This window comes from Chrysemys picta, chromosome 11 (genome assembly GCF_011386835.1).
Source record: "Chrysemys picta bellii isolate R12L10 chromosome 11, ASM1138683v2, whole genome shotgun sequence".
In the NCBI taxonomy this organism is placed as follows: Eukaryota; Metazoa; Chordata; order Testudines; family Emydidae; genus Chrysemys; species Chrysemys picta.
In genome coordinates, this window is record NC_088801.1 from 9,623,755 (window position 1) to 9,648,272 (window position 24,518).

Here is a 24,518-nt window from a genome sequence, read left to right on the forward strand (position 1 = left end):
CACATGAGAAGGTATTCTCCCTAATGCCCTCTAAAACAAATTCTTTCTGCAGAAACATTTCTAGTGCCATATTTTGCAAAAACCTTTCTGCGTTGTTACTAACTCCTGTGATCTTATTGAAAATTGTGCAATATTTGGCATTTTTCTTGAAGACCTAACTCCTGGAGTCAGGTGATTACTTGAGAATTTCAGCTTTTATTTTAAACAGGAAAAAAAAAGGTTTCTAGCTCTCCTGGTTGTGAAGAAAAGCTGGAAAATCGGGCCCCTAACGGCTCAAAAACCAGAAGGTAAATTAAAAGAACCCAACGTTTATTATTCTCATTAGATCTTGTAACTTTTAAGCCAACCTCTTGATTTTGGGGTGCGTCTGACATGTTTTTTGAATGTTTGAGGTCGGCAATACTGCTTTCCAAATGCCTCAACTAAATTTGTGCTTGAATTAATTCAGTTTCGTCCAGTGCCTCTTATTAAAGCTCTAATAACTGTAGGGCTAAACTATAAATAGGACTGTGCATCCACACAAGGGGGTAAATCCTCCCTCCCCCCGACCTGTACACACAGTACCCAGCTTTTGGGCTAGCATGTAGGAGTAATCAGGGCTATTTGCCTACTTACTACTTCCCCAGAGCAGGTGGATGGGAAGTGACAGGAAATGGGACAGGTGTCGCACCCCCTCCGCCCCCCCGAGGCATTGGCTGCAGTAGCTGGAAGGCAGAGGGGTTAGCGATTTACTCCTGATACTGACCGGCAGTAAGTTACTATCCTCCCACCCCCCAACCTGGGAGCAAAGAGAAAGCAGGTGTCTCCAAGTCACGGCGCCTCCCAGGGCTACTCCTGTGGGGTGCAGCTTAAAGACCACTCCCAGCTTAGGGTCTAAAGTCAGACTCCAGGCCCTAATTCTGAACAGCACTTAAGCAGGTGCCTAACTTGAAGCACGTGTGTATGTGCATCCCAAAGTTTCTCCTGTACGGGGAACGTGGGGCTGCTCCAAGGCCACTGGGCTGACCTAGGCTCAGGTTTAAGGACAAGAGGGACTTGAAAACTTTCACCATCACCACCATAAGCTGGGAAGATACAGCTAGCAACAGGCTGCACTGCAGCAGGGAGTCAGCGAGGCTGAAGAGAGGGGGTTGAGAGACGGGAAAGCCAAGAAAGCTGAGAGGACAAGTACAGCAGGCCACAGCGCGCTAGCAGTGCACTGGCTTCATCTTCTGGCCCTTGCCTTAAGCCTGCATTAGCTGTGACAAGGACTCGAGAATTGGACTTTTTAGTCACTCACGACGCTACAACACGGCTCCTGAACTGTTTCAGCACTTATACCGTCGTCCTTCAAAATGGACGGTTGCCAAGCAACATCCCACAATCCTCCGGAATTGGGTCCAAGCCCCGCAATTGTAAGATCTATGGGGAAGAGGCTCTGTCTTAGTATTTGTCTGTAAAATGCCTAGCATGGTGGTGTTGCTATACAAATGATATCAACATTTGCTGTTATCAAACGAAAGGTAAACGCTTTCAGTCTATCCATGTGAATGAACAGATATGAGATGTAGGTATCAAACAGTCATTTAAAGATGGCTCAGCAGGAAATTAAACGTAAGTTTCATTTATTCTAGGGCAAACTCAAAAGGTTTTATTTTATTTTTTTTTAGCAAATTCTATCACATAAATGTTAACAAAAAAACATCTGTACATTTGCCATGATACACTCAAAAGTTAAACAAATAAGATATAAATACAGATATGGATGTAACATGACAAAAGCCAAAAAAAGAAGGAAAAAAGAAAAAAAAATACATGCGCATGAACACTGTGCCAACAAAATCATTTCTTATGGCTGACATTTTTCAGAGCAGTTTTTACTTCCCATTTAAAACATTATTGTTAGCAAAGTCCTGCTGTATTCTACAAAGTTTTATTTTCTGTCCCTTAATATGTCATATTATGCTTGATAAATAAAGGGATGAGGAGGGGAAAAGATTTAGATGACAAAGATGCGAGTTATGTTACTTATACAGGTTATTGGTAAGCTAGTAATAAGCAATAGAAAAGAAGTCTTGTCTTGTATTGTAATCCAGGCAAGCACACATAGTGTACCTTAAGAAAGCCACATGCCTCAATAATTCTGCACTACATGAGAGAACTACAGTACTTAAAACTGTGAGGGGGATGTATCAATTGATTTGCTCATGCCCATGGAGCACTGGTACAGCCAATGACAGAATGGCCATCCTTGTCTGAGATTTAAGCAACCCCACAGCCAAAGGGTGCTGGTATTTTCACAGTTCCTCACAGTCAGACTTTATAAGCATGGTGGGCAAATCAAAGAAACGTTTTTCTTGTAAGATACCAAAAATTGAAGCCCTGTATAATGGGCAGCAAGAAAAAGGCAGCTGTTGTAGGTGGCTACTGCTGGGAAAACATTAACACCAGCCTCACTGTCGCAGTGATGTCTCGCCCACATGCAGATCCTTCTCTGCAAATGTGCCCGCGGACACTGTCAGATTTGTAGCCAGAGAGACCTTTATGCTTGCGAAAGAAAATATGATTGATCAGCTTTCAGAATGCAGAACACTGGAGATCATACAAGTGACATTCAGAGCTAGCCCTTTGAGTACTTCAAAGGAAAATCCGGTCATGTTCAAAACTCTAAACCAACCTTACTATGTACATTATACGCAAATGAATTTATAAATAATTGAAGCAGAATGCCTCCTACTGTATACAGGTGTAACAGACATCTAGAGTACTCAAAGGATGAACAGTCCTTGATTGACTTGTGTAATGAAACAAAGTATCACATTAATAAGCATCTGTTGATAAACAAAACAGTATCTGATTAAGAAAGTAAGGCCTGGTTCTGTGATTTGCAGCCCCAATTATGCTAATAACATCTGGAAATACAAGCTCATCACTGAAGTCTCCAAGCAGCAGCAGCAACATATTTCACATGTATTTCTAAGAGACGAGTTGTTAATTCGTACTGTAGTGTCAGCATATGTGGTAGGTCAGTTTATGGACGTTACAGTGCATTCACTCAGTGCATACTAACAGTATTTTATAAAATATATAAAATCATTTCAGAAGGAATTCAATTCACATAGATCTGCCACAGTGTGCCATTCAAACAAACAAACAGCAAACCGGGATGGAACAAGATCGGTCAGACCGCTGGAAGGACTAAGCACACAACACAGTCCATTCCGCAGACTTTGTATTCCACTTCGGGGGTTTGGACCCCAGAAGATGCTGAACTGAGATGGGAAAAGAGACGTTTAAAATACTGACTGTTAGGAAAGCAGTTTAAAAATAAAACACCCTAAAAATTCCAACGGGACAGCTGATTGCTGCCAACATATTGATTGAATATTTCCTCAAAAGGGAAAATTAATTCACTTAAACTAAAATAATTCAAATCATCCACAACAAGAATTAAAAAAAGAAGAAGAAAACCTCTAGCAAGCGTCTCGAGAAGGGGTGAAAGTGAATGGTCCGTGCGAAGGGAGACTGGATTTTATTGGCTAGTGCAGGTTATAACAGCCTCCCTCCAATGAAGGCATTTTCGAGTCTGCGGTGAGTCTTTGGGGAAACACCACAACACAGGCTAGTAAAGATCTCTCTTATGACGGCGTTATATGCAGGAAGAGCAGCAGACAAATTGCCTGATCCTGCAGCCAGTGTAAGATAGGGCCCATCCTGAAAAAAACAGGAGCCGGATTGTCCCTTCCACTTTGTCACACAAGGGATGAAGGAGGTTGAAAAACCTGCTGCTTTGGGGCCCAATTCTGCTGGGTCCTGAGACAGCCTCAACTGTTATTGATTTCAATGGGAGCTGAAGGCCACTCAGCACCTCTCAGGATCAGGTCTTTCAACAAACTGATGTGGGGGTGTTGAGTCGACATGGCATTAGCCTTCCCTGGGTGGGTGTCTATGTGGATCCCAGGCCACTCTGCAGGGGATGTGCAGAGCCTGGGAGGGCCCCTCTGCTGGTATATTTCACTGGGGCTGGGTTGGTTCTAAGTTTTCCCCTTGCTGATCAGTCCATTCAAGAATTCCGCCAGCCTTGCCTATTACAGGGGCCCGATCCTGCCTGGGCTGAGCGACCCCATCTCCACTGAAGCCAATGGCAGCTGAGGGCACTCAACACCTATCCAGAGGTGCTAAGTGCCTTGCAGGATTGTACTCTGGTTCCGTCGGCGAAGAAGAGGTTAAAATGCTGGTTAACTACACTGCAGGCTTTTTAGGCCCAAGGTCATGGGCGGGTGTGCAGGAGAGGGGGGGACGTTGTCTTATTAAACACTAGGGCCAAGCAGGAATATTTTGCCCGGTTAAGAGTTCCCCTTTCCATTTCCTGAGCCAAACGAGGCTCGGAAGTGTGGAGGGGAATGGCCCAGGGTAATTGAGGCTATTCATTATCCGTCACCAGAGCTGTCGAACCAGAGTTGTAGATCAGCCCCTTTCAGAACAGACTTCAACGAAAATAAAGATGGCTCAGCTAGTTTCACAGACTTTGGCAAGTCTCCACTGCGCAGTCCTGACGACAAACCCACTATCCTGCCTTTGAGATGAACCCCCAGGGTCTTCTGAGCAACGGAAGAAGGTGGAAGGCCGGGCTGATGTTAACCCTGTTAGGTACAGGTGGGAGACCCGGGTTGCTCTTGTTAGACGATACTGCCGGGTGGGGAAAAGCTGCAGAGAAATTCTTAGCCCATATGGAAATCTGGAGCGTTAGCTATAAAACTTGGATTTTTGTCATTACTCAATAAAGGTACCGATCCGTCTTGAAGCGTTAAAAGCCAGAAGCATGGCAATATTTGCAAAGATTTCATCATCAAGATCTTGCAGTTTAGGCAAGTTTCAGATCAGAGTTATAGAACGGGGACACACCACCGCACTTGGGAGGTGAAGGGTCTAGCCAAAATGGGTTACATCCAGAAGGAAAAACTGCTCACACAGCAGGTAATGAATACATTAAAAAACAAAACTTTGTGTCAAATTAACTAAAAAAAGGGACTCATTTCGCTTTTAAGCATGAACATGTTATTTGGACTCAGTTCTGAAACACTGCAACCTAAACATATGGGAAAGATTTCAGCTGGCTATACCAATATGTTTAAGTATGGCTTTCTACGGTTGTTTTTTCTTAAATGAGGACTGCAACACAGGCCTTGCTTCCTTTACATTCAGTACCAATCAGAGTCTACATAAAAGCTTTAAAGGACTAAAATACTGATTGCAATAAATATCTGCATGGCCTCCTTTAGCTGATGGGACGTGCCAATGAAGAAAGGGTAGCAGAAAGGTCTCTGAGAGGCACCGCTGATTGCTTCTAAGTCTACACACATGTCCAGATATATCCATTAACTGTGCGTTGAAACATCTGAAGATGAGCTGCTGTTACTATTGGTGGTCTGGGCCCTCTTTATGTACAAGTTTAGAAGCTTCATCTGGAAGATAAAAGAAGTTAGAAAAAGATCAAATAATCCAGAAAAGAAAGACAGCAAAAGTTCACTGGAAATATTAGGGCAAAACCTTAAGTGTGGATCCTGCAGTGAGCTCTGTGTGGGGCAGGGATCTGCCCATGAAGGATCAAAGCATAAAGGAGGTGATAACATGAAAACAGATAGTTACTAAAATAAAAAAAAAATTGGTAGCAGGAAAATATCTGGGGAGAAATCCTGTCTACATTGCAGCAAATGGCAAAACTCCCACTTCAGTGAGGCCTGAATTTTTACATTCATTGTTGGCATTTTTCAGGGCATGGCCCTGATCCTGCAATCTGATCTGTGTGGGTAGGAGTCCTGTCTGTCGCTCTGTAGAGGCGCAGGGATCCACTCACACAGAACAGACTGCAGGGCCGTAGCCTACATATTATGAAATGTTCTTGATACCACGCAGTCACTGAAGACACAAGCCAGCAGGGGCTTGTGCTATAGCCAATTAATTCTTGTATGCAGGACAGCGCTAGATTGAGGGCTTGTCTTCACTGCACTGTTAGCTCGAGCTGTCATGAGTGTTGCCCCTAACCTGACTCCTGTGCATACACAAACATGGACTGAAGCTTGAGTGTTGCCAATGCTCAAGCCAGTAAGGCAGTGGGGTCTCAGCTACTCCGTGCTGCTAATCCAAACACTCTGTGCTGCTCAAGGGTTGTTTTGCAGTGTGGCTGCTCTAAATCAAGCCAGGCTAAACTAGAGAGGGGTGAACTCAAGAGAACTAAGCCTGCAATGAAGACAAGCCTTCAGTTGCTGAGAGCACACACCGTTCAGTTACCTAGTAGAAAATATTCAAGAGGCTGTAACATTGTACCTTGCTTCCTGTGAGCTGTGCGAGGTGAGGTTTCAGTTCTTCTCCAATTACAGAATAAATTGCCACTAGGCAAAACACGCTGGCTTTGCGAACGCTGCTCTCGGTATTATCGTACCCCTAGACCAGGAGAAACAAAAAGGTTGCACAAATCAAAGGTCACTTTCCAAGATCTTTTCCAATCAGTTTACTAATGGGCTGGTAAACACTTTACAAAATCAACAGAAAGACTCTCACTGAGTGTAATGGGCTCTAGATTAGGCTCGTGAGGAATTGTACCTTCAGTGGTGTATTTTGCTGGATCTGAGTTCTTTCTACTGCTATCATCCGTGATGAAGTTCCATGGTGAGTTCTGGATCCATAAAGGGATTAAACTAACACTGAGGGCTCAGTTCTGTCCTCACAGATATAGAAGAAACTCCCGTTGATGCCAATTGGGTTGTAAGTAGGTGACAGAAGGAAGAATTTGGCTAAAACAGAGCCTAAGTCTTTCCATTGACTTCAATGGCGTTTGGATCAGACCTTAAAAGCTTGATATGGGAACGTAATAAAGTCCCTGACAGGCATGCGTTTGGCAGGATCGGACCCAAAGGCTGTTTTGTGAAGTGCATTAGGATCCTCAAATGGAAGCTATTTGTTTGTAGCACTCAAACCACCATGGCATCGAGGTGCGATAAAGTGCAAATTATTAATATTGTGTACTACTATCGTGTCTTTTTAAGACAGACAAGGTGGGTGAGATGTTGGTGAAAGAGACAACAGAAGATGGTCCAATAAAAGATATTCTCTCACTCACCTTGTCTCTATTATAGCCTGGGACCAATACGGCTACGACACTACAAACAATGGACGATCGTTTTTTTAAGATAATTCATTTATGCATGTAATATTTATTTTGAAATAGGAAAAGCACACTATGCTACACTATGTCCTGTGCATATCTGCCAGGCCCAGCGGTTCAGATGAGCTACGTTACAATACACTTTCTGATTAACGTCAGGCAGGAACTACTCTGAGACAGTCCATCATGTGCTCCTCGGGGCTAGTGGGCCACATCTCTAAAAACAGGAGAGACCTCAGACTATCCACCACGCCATTGCAGCTCTATGGCTCATGCTGCTAGTTCTGCACTCAAGTGATCATTGATCAATGAACAGCAACGAGTAACAGATACACAGCCACTCTGGTGGACTGCATGCTACAGCTGGCATGTCGTTTCGCAGCGTTCACCCAAGCAGGGCTGGTATTTTTACTGAGGGGCCAGCACAGATTTCGACCAACATATTAAAATGTGGCTTTTTTAGGGGAGGAAGGAAGCTAAATATTGTTCTAAATTTGTAGATTACCCCCCGCCCCACTCCCGATTGTACTAAAGAGCATAATAGTTTGCACTTCTAGAGCAGATAGGTACTGATCTGGGGCTCAGGACAGCAGGCTTCTAGTCCTGGCCCTGCTGTGTGATCAAGGGCAAGTCACTTCCCCTTTCACCATTTTACTGTCTTGTCTGTTGAGCTCTAGAGGGCAGGAGCGGTCTCTCACTATGTGATTTTATAGCGCCTAACACAATGGGCCCCAGAAGTGGTCAGCTAATACAATATAAACCTTAAAAACATGTAATTTATTAATATTAAAATGTGTAATATTAATAATGATAATAAAGGTATTCTTATTACTTGAGATGCCATTACAAACTGGACATTTACCATCCACAGGAGTAAAATGTACGGGTATTTCCCATTCTGAGGCCACATACTGCCACTGTATCACTGTCCACACACAGTTTTTATACCAGTTTAACAATTTTGGACAGGGTAGTGTTTTCTATTGCCATAGTTACATTGCTCTAACCCCTAGTGTGGACTCAGTTTTTCCAGTATAAAGGTGCTTATACTGGTATAGCTTTTTCCCCTTCCCGACAGCAATAGCTGTACCACCATAAGGACTTGTCTACATGGAGACACCCAGAAAAGTGAAGGCAAATGAAGTGAAGATGTGGAAGTTAATGCGTGTAAGTTAAAGCATGTTAACCCCAGTTTGGATGCTCTCACTCAGGAATAAAATGGTTTTAGTTTGCCTCAGAAGGATTAAATTACAGCAAACTACAGCCACTTTGGTCCTGAGTGACAGCATGAGGGGTTGCTTAACATGCTTTAACTTATATGCACATTAACTTCACACCTTTGCTTGATTCACTTGAATTTTCCAGGGGGGCCCCATGTAGACATGGCCTCGGGTATGTCAACACTGCAACGGGAGATGCAACTGCAGCTCGGGTAGGTATGTCTGTGCTAGCTTTGGCCTAGCTAGCATGGCTAAAAGGAGCAGTGAAGGAGCAGCTGCATGGACAAGCTCACTTGGAGGCCTGGGTACGGACTTGCGTTCCTAGCCTGTGCTAGGGTCTGGGCCGCTGTATCTCTACTGTTAGTTTTAGCTGTGCTAGCTAGATGAAAGCGGGTTCGGGTATGTCTATCCAAGCTGCAATCACCTCTCCCATTGCAGTGCACACATACTCAAAGGAATCTTTTTACCAGTATAACCACATCTACATTAGTGAGGTTGCACTGGTTTAACTATACTGGGCTAGCAGTACAAATACTACTGGGATAGCCGTACAATTTTTATGTGCAGATGAGGCCTTTGGCAACTTTAATTAATCCCAAATTCCTTGTTAGTGTTATGTGTCTGTCTATTAATTACAATGAAAATTATCCAAAACATCACACACCAGACACATTCAAGATGCTGGGTAACAAGTTGAACTTTGTAGCCAGACACAAAAGACAGGATTTTAAAGGTAATTACGACTGTGGGCGATTTCATTTTGTAATATTCGGAAAGGTCTGAAATAATTTATCCTGTGAAACGGTCTTGAATGATTTTGATCATTAATCATAAATTACAGGGTCTTTTCGTTACCTCAATGATAGTAGAAGGAACGGACAAATATAAAACGGGTAAGTAAAATGTAAGTATGTATTTGATTGCCCAATAGACAAAAGGCCTAACTTATCTCTAGTGCAACCCCATGGAAGCTAGGTGAGTTAAACCAGGGATGAATCTGTTCCAGGGTGGAGTTACATTTAGTTTTTAGTGTTTATAATGTGGTTATTTGCAATGAAAGGTGGAAACAAATAAAATGTGGCCAAAGACTAGCATGTAAACTGGAGCTGGCCGATCACTAAATGTGAGGGCTCATTCTGCAATGGTTATTATATGCAGCCCTTGCTCCAGCATAACTCTCATAACCTCAATGGGACTTTTGCCTGAGTAAAGACTGTTGGGATTGGATCTCAACTTGTTCCAAAGGGGTGTTTAAAGCATCCTTTATCCCAGGTGATCTTGCTGAATGGGAAATATAATCCCCAGCTGGTCTAGCAGTCAGATAGAAAAAGGCAGAAAATATTGACAACCAGACTAAAAAAAGTCATAGCTAACTGAACACAGCCCAAACGAATGACAAATCAAATTTTCCAAGATAACATGACCTGAATTGAATCTTCTATCCCCATACCTCCCATACACTGATGTTTATTCTTTTAATTGTATTTGAATTTTTATTCCATAAAGTAAGTGGCGATAATAAAACTGCAGCACTATGTGGCACTGGAGGGAAGATCAGGAAACATACTGAGGCACGTGACAGTAGTTGCTCTTTGGGCGCCCCCAGCCCAAGGCTGACCCCAGCCTGAAATACTGTTTTGGGCTGTTTTTTCGGACAGAAGAATCCTTTAGTTGTGTCTCTCTTTACAAAAAGAGAAATGCTCAGGGTGTCTCTGTTCCTGCCTTGTCAGTTCTCCATTCCTTCTGGTCTCATCTGAAATCCTCTTTCGACCCTTCCCCATGCCAGTTCTTTTCTAATTTCAATGTTGTAGCTGTATTTAAGCCTGTGAATTGTTTTTCAGATAACAAGCTCTGTACAATGAAGTTGCACTGCTGAATGACATGAGACAAGGGCCTTTTGCCTATTCCAGGTAATGGCTCAGAGACCTTTTGAAATGTAATTGTGATGTCAGAAGGCTTCACCTCATGAGACTGTGGTAAAACTGACAAGACGATTGATTAGAGGAGGAGCGCAGACTCTACCTTGGAAAAAATGTTTGGGTTCCATACACATTACTGTCTTGGCTTTGCAACATTCGTGCAGGGTGAATCAGTCACTGAAAGCCAGGAGGGAGTTCACTGACTCTATGACTGAAATTTACTAGAAAAATGAAAGCCACAAAATATCTCCGAGGACAGGACTCCAGAGAGAGGCAGGGCTGTGCACTCTCGTTTTCACAACACGCTCTGACATCAGGAATAACCTTAGCTGCACTTAAGTATTTATGCTACGTGTTCCAACAGCGCTTCTGTTCGAAGAGAACAAAAGGAGGAGAACCTTGATACCGTAACTTAGGTTTATCCTGTAAAGTCACGGTTCCTTACTCTATTCAGGTGGAGCAGGTCTCCACTAGAAACTGTTTCCAAGGTAGCCATGTCAGTTAGGAGGGTGATTTTTTTTGGTAACATTTCTCTTCCGGCAAAAGCCCCAATGTAGATACGGTTACACTGGCACAAAAGTGCTTTGGCCAGATGATCTTATTTCACTCGGGAAATTGGTAGAAGCTATAACGGCAAAAGCACTTTTTTTTGGCCAGTATAAGCCATGTCAGCACTAGGAAGGTTTGCCATTAGAGCTATGCTCGTATATCTGTTCCAACTAACCTTTTCTGGCCCCAGTGTCAGATTCTGGCTGGCCTTGCAGGGGCGCACAAAGTGGGGGAGAAAGGAAGTGCAAAGAGCCTTCCCCTCACTAATGCCCTGCACAGGGGTCAGCTGCAAGGTGGCTGTGGACTGACCACTGCCCCACAGCGAAGAGCTGGCAGTGCCCAGCAGAAATGCAGGCTGCTTCCATTTACACAGTGGCAGAGCTGCCATTGGCACGTGTGCTTCCTTGGAGACCCAGGAATTCTGACAAAGGGTTCATCGACAGCGATCGATCTATCGGGGATCGATGTATCACTTGTAGTGTAGACGCGATAAATCGATCCCCGATCGCTCTCCCGTCGACTGCTGAACTCCAGCTCGGCGAGAGGCAGAGTCGATGGGGGAGCCGCGGCCGTTGATCCCGTGCCACGAGGATGCAAAGTAAGTCATTCTAAGTCGATCTAAGATACGTCGACTTCAGCTACACTATTCTCGTAGCTGAAGTTGCGTATCTTAGATCGATCCCCGCCCCAGTGTAGACCAGGCCCAAGTCAGCTGGAATTCTGCCTGAGAAACTCCTCCTGTAACATACAGGGGTGTGTCTGTAGGCCATAACCCGACCCTGGCCTTGTACAACAAGATCCTTATCCAGCAACTTGAAAATGAAACAGATCCCATGAATGTACCTTCAAACTAATTCTGCTTTTTAGGATGTAGGGATCACAGTCATTGCAGCTGAGCTGTTCACACACATTTCACTGTGGTACACTGATTACTAGTATACTTGACATGGTTACCTTTAAAGCACTGCACCAGTATTATCTGGCTGAATGATGGCAACAATGACTTTCTGTTCATATAACATCTTCCATCCAGAAGGATCACAAAGTGGTTTGACAAATATGAGAAAAGGATCTGCATGATCAGCATAGATTTCTAAGGTGGTAAGGTCACTGTCAACACTAAGAGTTCAAAAATCATGAGTTAGTCTCCAAAAAACCATGAGACCGGCTTAAAAACGATGAGATTACAAAAAATAAGAAATGTTGGGTTCTTTTTATTTGCTTTACAGTTTTTACGCCTTTTGGGTACAGGTCACTTTTCAAGCTTCTCCACAACAAGCGCTAGAAACATTTTTTAAAATGAAAACTAAGATTCTCCTGTGATCACCTGACTCCAGGAGGTGGGGCTTTAAGAAAAACAGCAACTGTTGCAAGAGTTGCCAACACTGCTGAGGCCGAGGCAATGGTAGGGATGGTATCGGAAGGATAGCATAGGGTAAAGCTCTGACATCACTCTAATGCTCTTGAGGTTGAAGAGGGGATTAAATGTTATTTTCAGTTTCTTGAGACATTTCTTATGCTTATTCTCTGTATGAAGGTTTCCTCGTCCAAGTTCCCCTATGACATAGTGGGGCCTTACAGGCCCAACCCCCCACAAGAATGTATTTCTTTCCATCAGAGGGGTAGCCGTGTTAGTCTGACTGTGAATGGCTATCCAACTACAGAAGCAGTTTCTCCTCCCTTGGTGTTCACACCTCAACTGCTAGCAGAGCACCTCACCCTCCCTGATTGAACTAACCTTGTTATCTCCATACTGATTTATATCTGCCTCTGGAAATTTCCATTACTTGCATCTGAAGAAGTGAGGTTCTTACCCACGAAAGCTTATGCTCCCAATACTTCTGTTAGTCTTAAAGGTGCCACAGGACTCTCTGTTGTTTCTTTCCATCGTCAACCTTGTGACTCTCTCAGATGTCATCCTATCTTACTCTCTCCCTGGATTTCTATCTGTCTCCTTTCTAGCATAACCACAGTGCCCGGCACTGCTGCCTGCCTGGTATGTGGGCATAGAAATGGATCACCATTCCCACGCAGTCACCAATGAACGTGAAAACCACAATTATTGTAATGTCAACGCCCTGCCTTAGTGTTGGCAAAAAACGCCTCTACCCCACCCAGCTCCTATTTGGTTATGATAGGTGTCCAAATAAATATGAATTGGTTGTAAAGTTCAGGGTGCTGGGAAGTGAGGAGGGCTTCACAGTCTGTTTGGGTCTGACACAGGCTTACAGCCGAGTTCTGAGCGATTCAGCAGAATGACAGAAGAGCCTGTGATCTACCTGTGTGAGGGTCACTGTTTAGGATGTACGGAGCCTGTACAATACAGGAGCTAAATCCTGCCCTTGGTTACGCCTGGGCCTTGGCTGCCATTAACATCATTGGGAGCCATGCACGTTTCCAAGGATAGAGTTTGAACTCAACAAGAATTGGATTTTCCCTTCCTTAGACTAAAGTATGAAGACAATGATAAAGTCTAAAAAGAGAACTACAGATCTGCTTTAAATTGAAATCCAAATGCACCAGATTCTGGTTTTAGAAGCTCCCATATATGCTGTTAACCAGATATTAGAAAGAAAGAAATGATACTTTGCTCTTAGTGTTTGTACAGTGCTAGCACGACAGGGCCTTCTTCTCGGTTGGTCATTCACCACAACCAAAATAAACATGATGGTGATGATGAATACTAATATTCATGCAAGGTTGTGTACCTGTAACAATCCAGGGATGATATCAGGAAGGAGCTGATGTAAAGATTCTTTTGAAATCCTTTCAATGACTTTTGTCTGCATTTTGATGGCAGCTAGATTAATGGGGTAGTCAGCGGTTTGAATGATGGGGCAGAGCACTTTGATGCACTGTTCAGGGTGTATGGAACTGGCCAGGGTGGAAGCAGCTTCCTCAGCAGCTCTGACAACCTGGAATAAAAAACAAAACAAAACCAAACATTAATGGGCTCTCACTTCACAAGCAAAATAATTCTCCACACGCCAGCGAACACCAGGAAACTTCCACTGATGCTGTTCTATAATAGACCCCTTACAAGTACAAAAGGCATTCCTGAGGAGTGGAAGGGGGCTCAGAGAACTGGCAACATTTGCTTCCAGCTACAAATCTACTGCAAGCAGGCCAGGAAGTGACAAAAAATCACTACCACTAGTTCACAGATTAACAGATTTTAAGGCCAGAAGAGACTATTTGATCATCTATTATAGCTTCCTGTATAACACAGGTTACAGAATTGCACCAAATGACTCTGGTATTGAGCCCAATAACTTGTCTGACCAAAGCACATCTTTAGAAAGCCTCCGGTCTTGATCAGAATATATCAAGAGATGGAAAATCCACCATTTCCCTTGCTAGTTTGGTCCAGTGGTTACTCACCCTCCCTGTTACTGAGGGCTGCACTTAAATATGCAAAGCCTCAATCCATTCTTTGTGGGGCACAGAAAGCTGCATCAGTCTCCCCATAACGGCATCAGTGTTAGCAGTCTCCACAAAGAAGTCAAGGATGGACCAATCTCAGATACCGAACTACTCATCCTTTGGTGTTGTCAGGGTACAGGCACCTTTGTGAGGCACCATGGAAGAAGCTTGCACTGCTGCTGATCGCATGCTGTTTTCTATGGCCGAGGAATTGTCAGTCTAGGACCCTTCATAACATAACTTTTAAATGTTTTAGAAGAAGAGGGGCAATCTGCCAACTTGTTAGAATTCTATAGGGATCAATTCGCACTGTGATGCTTCATTCAGAAGGTCCCATTTTTTTTTAGTCAGAAATCCATTCAGGATTGGGACCCATTTTTTTTTAGTCAGAAAGGTATCTACAATCATTAACATTATTATTCATTCAAGAAATATAGTCACAGGGTTATAATTTTCCACAAAACGTGAAAATGGCAATGAAGGATCCAATGGTTTTGCCATTATAAACTCAGCATGAAAAGTTGCCTTTGGACTAAATCTTAATTGTGAGAATTAATTTTTGCTGACCTTTTAGAAAACAAATTCTGCTGTTTTTGAACTTTATGAGTTTTCACACAACTGCATTTTTTTCTAACTGGAATTTTACATTAATAGTGATGTTGATTACAATTGTGGCATTCTAATACTGTACATAATTAGAAAGTGCCAGATTAGCTGGTATAGAAACAAGTTGTATTATACCTACACACCCACTTTTTCAAAACATTGCCTAAAGGTTCCCAGTGGGTGGGCCTAATTTACTTGGACAGCAGCTGGTTACTTTTATCGGGTCACTTCTCCATGAACTAAATTTTCACCACGTAGGGAAGGGAAAATTGCATAATTCATTTTCTGTTCAGAGCCAGCGGAAGATTTCTAGTCTTGTGAGAGCATATCAAGTAAATGGGGTCTGCATTTAGGTCACACTTCAGCAAAGCACTTAAGCACACATTTAACTTTAAGAACCTGCTGAAATCCAGTTGATGTCAATGGGATTTAAGCATGTGCTTAAGTGCTTTCCTGAATTGGCGCCTTAGCGAGTAAATGCCTCTTTTGTTCTCTCTCTCTCGCACACACAGACACACTATTACTTTGGAAAGGCACTGCAGGGGATAGGGTGTCTTAAGAGTTCCTGTCACCTATTTTGATCCAGCAGGACAAATTGTTCTATCATTACATCTACATTGGCACCTTACAACAAAATGCCACCATGTTGCATCTCAAGCAATAAAATGGCAGTTAATAATTTAGGGCTTAATCCAGTATTCATTGTGCACCCAAATCTCCTACTGGCTTCAACAGGCATCAGGCCTTTAGTACAAGTCTTCTTCTAAACCACCAATGAGATTAACTTTACATGTTATCTTTCATGCACTGGACCATTTCCTTTTCATATATATATATGAAAAGACACATCTAACAGCTCTTATACAGGTAAAATATTCATCAACTTCATAGGTCTGTAGGATTAGTTCTATAGAGATAAAGCAAAGAGAAAATCAATAGCAAGAAATAGTCCCTTTTCTGACCTTTAAATTGATGCAGATGTTTTGTAACCATTTCCCAAGATAATTGAATATTTCTGTGTTTATTTTATTGGTGTGAAACAAAGGAGTGGGCGGGTGAGATGCTGTGGCCTGCAACATGCAAGTGGTCAAACGAGATGATCATGATGTTCCCTTCTGGCCTTAAGGTCTATGACGGGTCACAGCAATGTCACATCAATGGTATTGTTTATGGCAAACGACATTTCTCCTTAGTCAGAGGTGAGTAAATTTACTGGATCAAATGAGTTAATTTTAAATAATTGGGAACAGAAAGATGGTTCTTTCCCACTAACTCTAAGCAAAAAGGGATAAAAAAATCACCAAACAATAATACGTCCTACATCATTCTTTGAGCACTAAAAGCTAATTTAAACTAAAAGCAATTTCTTGTCAAGCCCTGAATATTTCTTTACAATTAAGTAGCAATGGGTCTAATTATTATTTCAAACCAGTGTAAAAAATAGGGACTCCAATTAAGTCAATGGAGTTAGACTGGTATAAAAGTAGGGAAAAGTAAAAATCAGAATCAAGCCTAATTTCTCTAATCTTATAGTTACATTCATTATAATTATGGCTACAACTGAAGCAGCTCTGAACAGTAGTACATATACAGGGGGCAGAGGCAAGGCTGAGTAAGGAACCTTGAAGTTGTCATTTCATGACGTTTGAGAGCTTCACTTTGTAACCTTAATATTCTGTTTTTGTTGTTTTTTACATTTATAGGCGTACGAGCTATCTGTTTTACTAGCCTCCACAATTCTTCCATAGATGCTTTTACTGTCAGGCTGCCTGATGTGTGTACACACCATGAGACTTGCAGGATTGGGAAGGAATTTTCTCCCGGGTCAGATTGGCAGTGACCATGGGGGTGGGGAGTTGCCTCTCTCCGCAGTGCAGAGTGTGGGTTATTTGCAGGTATCTGGGTATATCTCACTTATTCAATTCCTTCCCACTGCAGGGACCTCGGGCATTGGTGCACTTTGGTCCCTCCTGTTTTCTGCCTGTGGTGCACAATAGTTTAGTTTTCTGAGGACTATAATACTTTGGTTAATTTTAGTTGTTGGGTTTAGGGTGTGGGTGCTGTTGGTGGCCTGTGACGTGCAAGAGGTCAGACTATATGATCTGGTGGTCCCTCTGGCCCCACTCTCTATAGCTCTATGACTTTCTGGCACTGACAGACAGCAATATAACTATTGACAGGTGAAGTTCAAAAGGTCCAGGGTGTGGGTTTGGATAGCAGCTGGAGATCTCACGATGTGTGGTCCCTACCTGTATTCCACTGTGGGGGTACACATGCGCTCCATGGACCTGAGATCAGAAGATTTTTGCTAGCAGTGATTCCTGGCCCGTGCCTGCATGCTTCTATTCTGCATGCTCCAGATCAGGGGCATAAAGGGCAATCCGGACAGACTGCCTCTCCAGTTCCTTCCCTACTGTAAGCTTTGGAAGCAGAGGGGAAGGCAGGTAGTGGAATACAGAGAGGGGTCTCACATCTCGAAGAACTCCAGTTACTGTACAAGGTAAGTGACCTCTCTTTCTTCTTCAAGTGCTTGTCCCTATGTGCATTCTACTGTGGGTGACTGACCAGCAGTTCTCATGTAGGAGGAGGATGCGAGGACCTACACAGTATAGATGACTGATAGACTGCAAATCCAAAGGATACATCAGCTGCAGAGGTTGAACTAGTGCATAATGTCTTGGGCAGGTATGTGCAGAGCTCCACACTGCCGCTTTACAGATATCAAAGAGCAGCACTTCATAAAGTGAGGCTAACAAGCTGTCTGGGCTCTGGTAGAGTGGGCTCTCACATGTTATGGGGGTGGGGTATTAGTTGACTGTTAACAGAGGAGAACCCGCTTGTCCTTTCACCTGTTCTGCCAATGACTTCAACAGTCTAGGTGATTTCCTAAATGACTTTTGTCTTTGTAGATAAAGTGCAAATGCCTCCAGGGAGTGGAGTTTCCTCTCCTCATTGGTGGCATATGGCTTTGGAAAAAAGACAGGTGTGTGTATTGTCTGGTTTAGATAAAAGGCTAAGATTACCTTGGGGGTGAATTTTGGGTGTAGTCCCAACAAAACCTTAGCCTTATGGAAAACTGTGTTAGGTGGATCAGCCATATGGGCTCCTAGTTCTCCAACTTCTAACTAAAGTCATGACCACTAGAAAGTCAACGTTCACGGATAGATGGGACAGCAAGCATATAGCTAACAGTTCAAACGGAGACTTGGTTAACACCAAGAGGACCACCAAGTTAAGTTCTCATGTTGGAGCAGGTTTAGTTACTAGAGGGAAGGTTCTAACTAGATCTTTTAGAAAGTGTACAGTCACTGGATGGGTGAAAATACAGTGGTTGTCACTAGGGGTCTCAGCAGGCACTAATCTTTGCCAAGTGCACTCACAGGGAGCTAAGAGAAACACATGAGGTCTTCAGGGTCCAACAGATAGTCTAGAGTAGTGGAAATGTCCTATCCCTCCTGGGACATCTGGCAACATTGAGCCCAAATCGAAAAATCTCTTCCACTTAGCTAAGAAGCATTTCCTAGTAGATTCCTTCCTACTATTGTTAAGGATGGTTTGAACAACTACCAAACATCTCTGCTCTAGATGCAACGCCCATCCAAATACCAAGCGATAAGGTGGAGACTGACCAGACTGTCCATTTATATAGTAACTTCCACCACAAAAGACTCCAAAGTGCTTTACATACGTAGAAGGATGCCCAAACTACACACAGTGCTCAATCCAGCCACCACTGAAATGCAGCAACACCACCCCAGCATGGACCACAATTTGTGGAGAACCTCCACGAACCATGTCTGACTTTTCCCAATGCAGTCAGAGCTTCACATGTGTGAGCATTAACATCTTCCAAATACAATTAGCAATCAGTGAAAGGATGGTATACACAGTACACTGGATAGAAGAGGATTTGATTTTGTGCGGTAAACTTCATATATCCAAATATCCCCAAAGTAACATGGCAAACATGCTAAACAATAACTCACATCGCCTTTAGCACTACAATTTGTTTTAGTGAGAGGGGAATGAGAGTCCGACCACTGAGATAGTCTCTTCTCCCTCTCAGTTACTCTCTTAAAATGCCCTCAAATCTTTAACATCCACCTAGACAGCCAGCAAACACACGCAGAAGGAACTTTAGTTTAACCTCTCATTGAGATGGGAGTATGTCAAAGTGCAGCACGTCCTACCCCACCCCCAGACCTGCACTGCAAATTCTGTGCCAAGTAGGAGCTGGAGTTCCAGTGTGGGACAGGAATTCATGACCTTCTGGCCCAGGGGTGAGAGTTTGACCAACTGAGCCATACTCAAATGGACTCTCAGTTAATGTTTCACAGACTTAACTGATTCAGCAACCTCAAGGTACAGGTAAAGCTATCTAGAGCACTTCCCCAGGTGTATCTTTACCCAGGACCCTACTGACATCCCAGTGGGGCATTCAGCCCTTCTGACAGCACTACCACTCCACCCACAGTGATACCACCTAGTGCACCCATACAGGGCAGCCATTATTTGCCCTTAAATGTTATGGGAACATGGTCTGCAGCATCCTGCATCTGAGCAGTCATTCAAAGATCTGTATTGCAGATGTTTATAGATACTGTCTACATTCTACGTCTATTAATAAAGGTACTGTCCATAAAACTGTAGATCAAGGTCATACTGAATACAGCATGGCTGTCAACTGCCTATGGTAAAGTAGCTGTGACCACACTTCTCTTCCTGTAGAAAATGCCTCATTCCCAGCCTAGCACTTTAGCCAAAGGGCTGTGCTTTCTTCCACTGTTGAAATTACCTGTTAATTTCTAGACTTGTTCATGAAATACCTGCTCATGAAAGCCAAAGAGCCCTTCGGCATCGCAACTGCATGCAACAGACAGGCAAAAATGTGAGGGTGTAAAGTATAAAACTTTAAACATTATACTTCATTTCAACACAATCTGACAATTGCACATGGAGGGAAATGCCCTGGGGGACTTTAAAGATGAAGGGAAAAAGCGAGGAGGGAGCTGCTCGAGATTGCAGATTTTTGTGTGAACTTTTGAAGGAGTTTCAGAAGGAAAAAAATACAAGGGCACTGAGTCAAGGTGAGTTGAGAAGTATGTAACCAGGAAAAACCTGCTAATAAAAGGCACTCCTTCAGAACAAAATGTTTTGTCTGACTGCTTTATCAGGAAACCAATTTACAATTACAACTTATTCCTCTGTATAGAAAATGAAAGCAGTGTGGAAAACACTTTAAATCTGAGACTGGAGAGTATGGCAATGCCGATTTATTAAAGGATTAAAATTAGGGCTGTCAAGTGATAAAAAAAGTAATCGCGATTGTTAAACAACAATAGAATACCATTTATTTTAAATATTTTTGATGTTTCTGCATTTTCAAATATATTAATTGCAATTACAATACAGAATACAAAGTGTACAGTGCTCACTTTATATTTATTTTTTATTGCAAATATTTGCACTGTAAAAAACAAAAGAATTGTATTTTTCAATTCACCTCATACAAGTACTGTAGTTCAATCTCTTTATCATGACAATTGAACTTTCTAATGTAGAATTACACCTCTACCGATATAACGCTGTCCTCGGGAGCCAAAAAAATCTTACCGCATTATAGGTGAAACCGCATGATATCGAACTTGCTTTGGTCCGCCGCAGTGCGCAGCCCCGCCCCCCGGAGCACTGCTTTACTGCGTTATATACGAATTCATGTTATATCGGGTCGTGTTATATCAGGGTAGAGGTGTCAGTACAAAAAAAACTGCATACAAAAATAAAATAATGTAAAACTTTAGAGCATAAAAGTCCACTCAGTCCTACTTCTTGGTCAGCCAATCACTCAGACAAACAAGCTTGATTACAATTTGCAGAACCAACCTGCTGGCTGCTTCTTGTTTACAATGTCACCTGAAAGTGGAGCAGGCGTTCACATGGCACTGTTGTAGCTGGCTTTGCAAGATATTTACGTGCCAGATGCACTAAAGATTCATACGTCCCTTCATGCTTCAACCACCATTCCAAAGGACATGCTTCCATGCTGATGATGGGTTCTGCTTGATAACCATCCAAAGCAGTGCAGACTGACTGACTCATGTTCATTTTTATCATCTGAGTCAGATGCCACCAGCAGAAGGTTCATTTTCTTTTTTGGTGGTTCGGGTTCTGTAGTTTCCGCATCAGAGTGTTGCTCTTTTAAGACTTCTAAAAGCATGCTCCACACCTCGTCCCTCTCAGATTTTGGAAGGCACTTCCAATTCTTAAACCTTGGATCGAGTGCTGTAGCTATTTTTAGAAATCTTACATCGGTACCTTCTTTGTGTTTTGTCAAATCTGCTGTGAAAGTGTTCTTAAAACTAACATGTGCTGGGTCATCATCCGAGACTGCTATAACATGAAATATATGCAGAATGTGGGTAAAACAGAGCAGGAGGCATACAATTCTCCCCCCAAGGAGTACAGTCACAAATTTAACTGATGTATTATTTTTTTAACGAGCATCATCTGCATGGAAGCATGTCCTCTGGAACGGTGGCCAAAGCATGAAAGGGCAGACGAATGTTTAGCATATCTGGCATGTAAATACCTTGCAACGCCGGCTACAAAAGTGTCATGAGAACGCCTGTTCTCACTTTCAGGTGACACTGTGAATAAGAAGCAAGCAGCATTATCTTCTGCAAATTGTAACAAACCTTGTTTGTCTGAGTAATTGGCTGACAAAGAAGTAGGACTGAGTGGACTTGTAGGCTTTACACTGTTTTGTTTTTGAGTGCAGTTATGTAACCAAAAAAAAATCTGGCTTTGTAAGTTACACTTTCACAATAAAGAGATTAAACTTCAAGATATTCACTTTCACAATAAAGAGATTGCACTTGTATGGAGGTGAATTGAAAAATACTATTTCTTTTGTTTATTATTTTTACAGTGCGTATATTTGTAATAATAATAATAATATAAAGTGAGCACTGTGCACTATGTATTCTGTGTTGTAATTGAAATCAATATTGAAAATCTAGAAAAACATCCAAAAATATTTAATACATTTCAATTGGTATTCTATTGTTATAAGTACAATTAATCGCGATTAATTTTTTAATCGCGATTAATTTTTTTGAGTTAATTGCTTGAGTTAACTGCAATTAATTGGCAGCCCTAATTAAAATAGTTTCTGCCTTTGATACTTTTTTAGACAGATGTTACATGTTCAGTCCTTTTGCTGTTGTTTTTAAACAGACAGTACAACCTTCTGCGGAATCTAACAAAAACTACTTTTGCAGCAGTTACACGATCCGATGTGGCAGCCTTATCTGTCTGATGAACTTTCTGATGGCCAACAACACTTATAGTGTAGAGGTGTAGAAGTCTTTTTAGCTTAGGACAACACTTTCCTTCTGCTGCATCAAAGGGCAAAGCTTATTAATAAGGAGTTGACTAAATTAGCAGGAAGGATTTGGTTCTCATTGGAAAATATGTAGCTTAGAGAAACAGAGAAGTTAGATTAGTCACTTTCTGGAGTTTAATATATGTGCATAATTGTCATGATCTTTTTATGTGGGTCACTTGCCATGGAAAATATGCCATGACAGGTGACCCACATATAAATGTTACCTCAAGGATTCTACTGTGATGCTTTTTTTTCTTTTTCTTTTTTTTTTTGTTCAGTGGATCCCTGCTGCAGCAGGAAGATAAAAGAATAAATAAACCAATCCAACAAAGGGTCAAATCCTGACCATCCTGACCAAAGGCAGCATGTCCTCAGGCAGGCCTCAGGTGCATTGAGTTTAATAGAGATCCTGCTGTTGCATGATAGAATCTCCCACCGGGCATGGCTGTGATGCTGTGGGGCACTTGTCGCTGCAGGGGGAAGTTGTGGACTTCTGCACATGGCTGGCATGGCTGAATGTGCATTCACCAGTTCTCTTCGTGACTTCCCCCTTCCCCTCTATATCACGCCTTCTTTGTTCTTTTTTTGCTGTCCATTCACTAATTCTTCCACGCTGTGGTCCAAGTTCATCTATCCCTCCCCATCACGTAGAATTGCTGCTTGTGCACTGACTGTGCGTTCACTATTGCCTTCCCTGTCCTTACAAACCAGCGTAGACACAGGCTGGATTTTGCCGTTAGCATGCTCTTCACGGTAATCAAGAGCGTGTCTTTCCTGCCATAAAGCCATATCCTGCCATTGATATTAATGATAGGTAAAGCTGATTGCAGGAATTGGCCTCCACATACAATATAGTTCCATATCCAGTTGAGATGCTGTCCCGAGTCCTAGCGATTTTCCTTCCAATGCAGCAAGGATCAGCTAAAAAGCTGACTACACCAAGAAAACCTTTTATATTAAGGGTTGTTGGTTTTTTTTTGTCAAGATGGGTCAAATCTGTTTACTTCATAAACCCTGAGGATGTCGTTTTCCATTTCTTTGATCAGTGCGTATTCTATTTTAAGAGTTAAAATAGCATGGATCGCTTACCTCTTTATGGGAATCCTTATGTGCTTCCAGTGTTTTCATGATGGTTAGCTCTGCGTAGTTTTTAAATCTTGCTGGCTGGTTTCTTAAGATCTCCCGCAATACTCTTAATGCCAGGGCTCTTATTGAATGCTTAACCAAAGAGAAATACAAGTTGGAAACAAAATAATTTAACTTCAAAACGATAATGTTGGCCATATTCTGCTGGCAATTACACAAACATAAGTCACGAGTCACTCCACAAATTCCAGTAGAGTGACTAGGGATTAAAATCAATGCAACTGAGGGCAGAATTGGTTCAGAGCTCTCCCCACTGTACAAAGATTCATATAGACAAGTGCATTCTCACTGATGGAGAAAGAACCAGAACAAATATAACATTTGCTAAATCCAATATCTTACTCCAGCGAAATATAAATTAGTGCTGAAAAGCAGTAAACCTGTATCACGGGGGACTGATAATGAAGCTCAGATTATATTTGTTTTTACTTTCCTGTTGTACCGAGTTCTGCAGATTTCACACTATCCATCTTTAAAGTGACAGTTCAAAACAGTGTTTCATATACAGATGCAATGAATCTACTTCATGTTTTTGTAGCTTTTATGGAAACTACTTTCATGGCTCTAAGCATTCAGTTAATGCAGCCACACCTCTGATTTATGCACTGACCCTTTACAGCAAAAGTTCATTATTAGTGAGAATACTAGAACAACTGCTTGAGTTATATAACTGTTATACCAAGTTTTTGGATTGCAGCCATTCCAAACAGTGACTATAATTTCAGCAGAGGACTAATTCCAAACTGAACCATTAAAGTACATCCTGATTCTTTGCTATTCACCTGTACAATTCACATGCTAACACAATTTAGTTGTCCTCAGCTTTGATCACCATATCTTCTGATGTATGATAACAAGAGCTGACCCTACAGACGGTGATGCGTAAATTACAAGTAACAATTGTCAAAATGTAAACTATCTACTCTGCGTCAGAATTATATTTTCATTTTGCAAATGGGGAACAGATTCAAAAGGACTTCAGATGTTTTATTATTGAACACAACAAGCATGCAGTGGTACTGAACCAGGATAAAAATACCCCCAATCCTTTGAACAAGTATTTGTCCATAATTATTTGCCAATGTAATCAAGGTCACTTAGATGACTATGGCACTAATTTGTGG

The 24,518-nt window shown here is 42.2% G+C and overlaps 1 protein-coding gene across 19 annotated transcripts in view; it reads right to left on the reverse strand.

Annotated features, from left to right (window-relative positions):
- Positions 1-1,587: 1,587 nt before the first annotated feature.
- Positions 1,588-24,518, reverse strand: part of CLASP1 (cytoplasmic linker associated protein 1) — a 265,392-nt gene continuing 242,461 nt past the window's right edge. For 9 of the 19 annotated variants that reach the window (XM_065561474.1, XM_065561479.1, XM_065561480.1 and 6 more), the window contains 4 exons: positions 23,338-23,466; positions 13,541-13,747; positions 6,307-6,423; positions 2,432-5,444 (listed from right to left, as the gene is read on the reverse strand). In XM_065561474.1, the coding sequence (XP_065417546.1) occupies positions 5,358-5,444; positions 6,307-6,423; positions 13,541-13,747; positions 23,338-23,466 (540 nt within the window). In that variant the 3' untranslated portion in view covers positions 2,432-5,357. Of the gene's footprint in view, positions 5,445-6,306; positions 6,424-13,540; positions 13,748-23,337; positions 23,467-24,518 lie in introns of all 19 variants that reach the window. The other 10 variants (XM_042843075.2, XM_042843076.2, XM_065561475.1 and 7 more) reach the window with 2 other exon arrangements.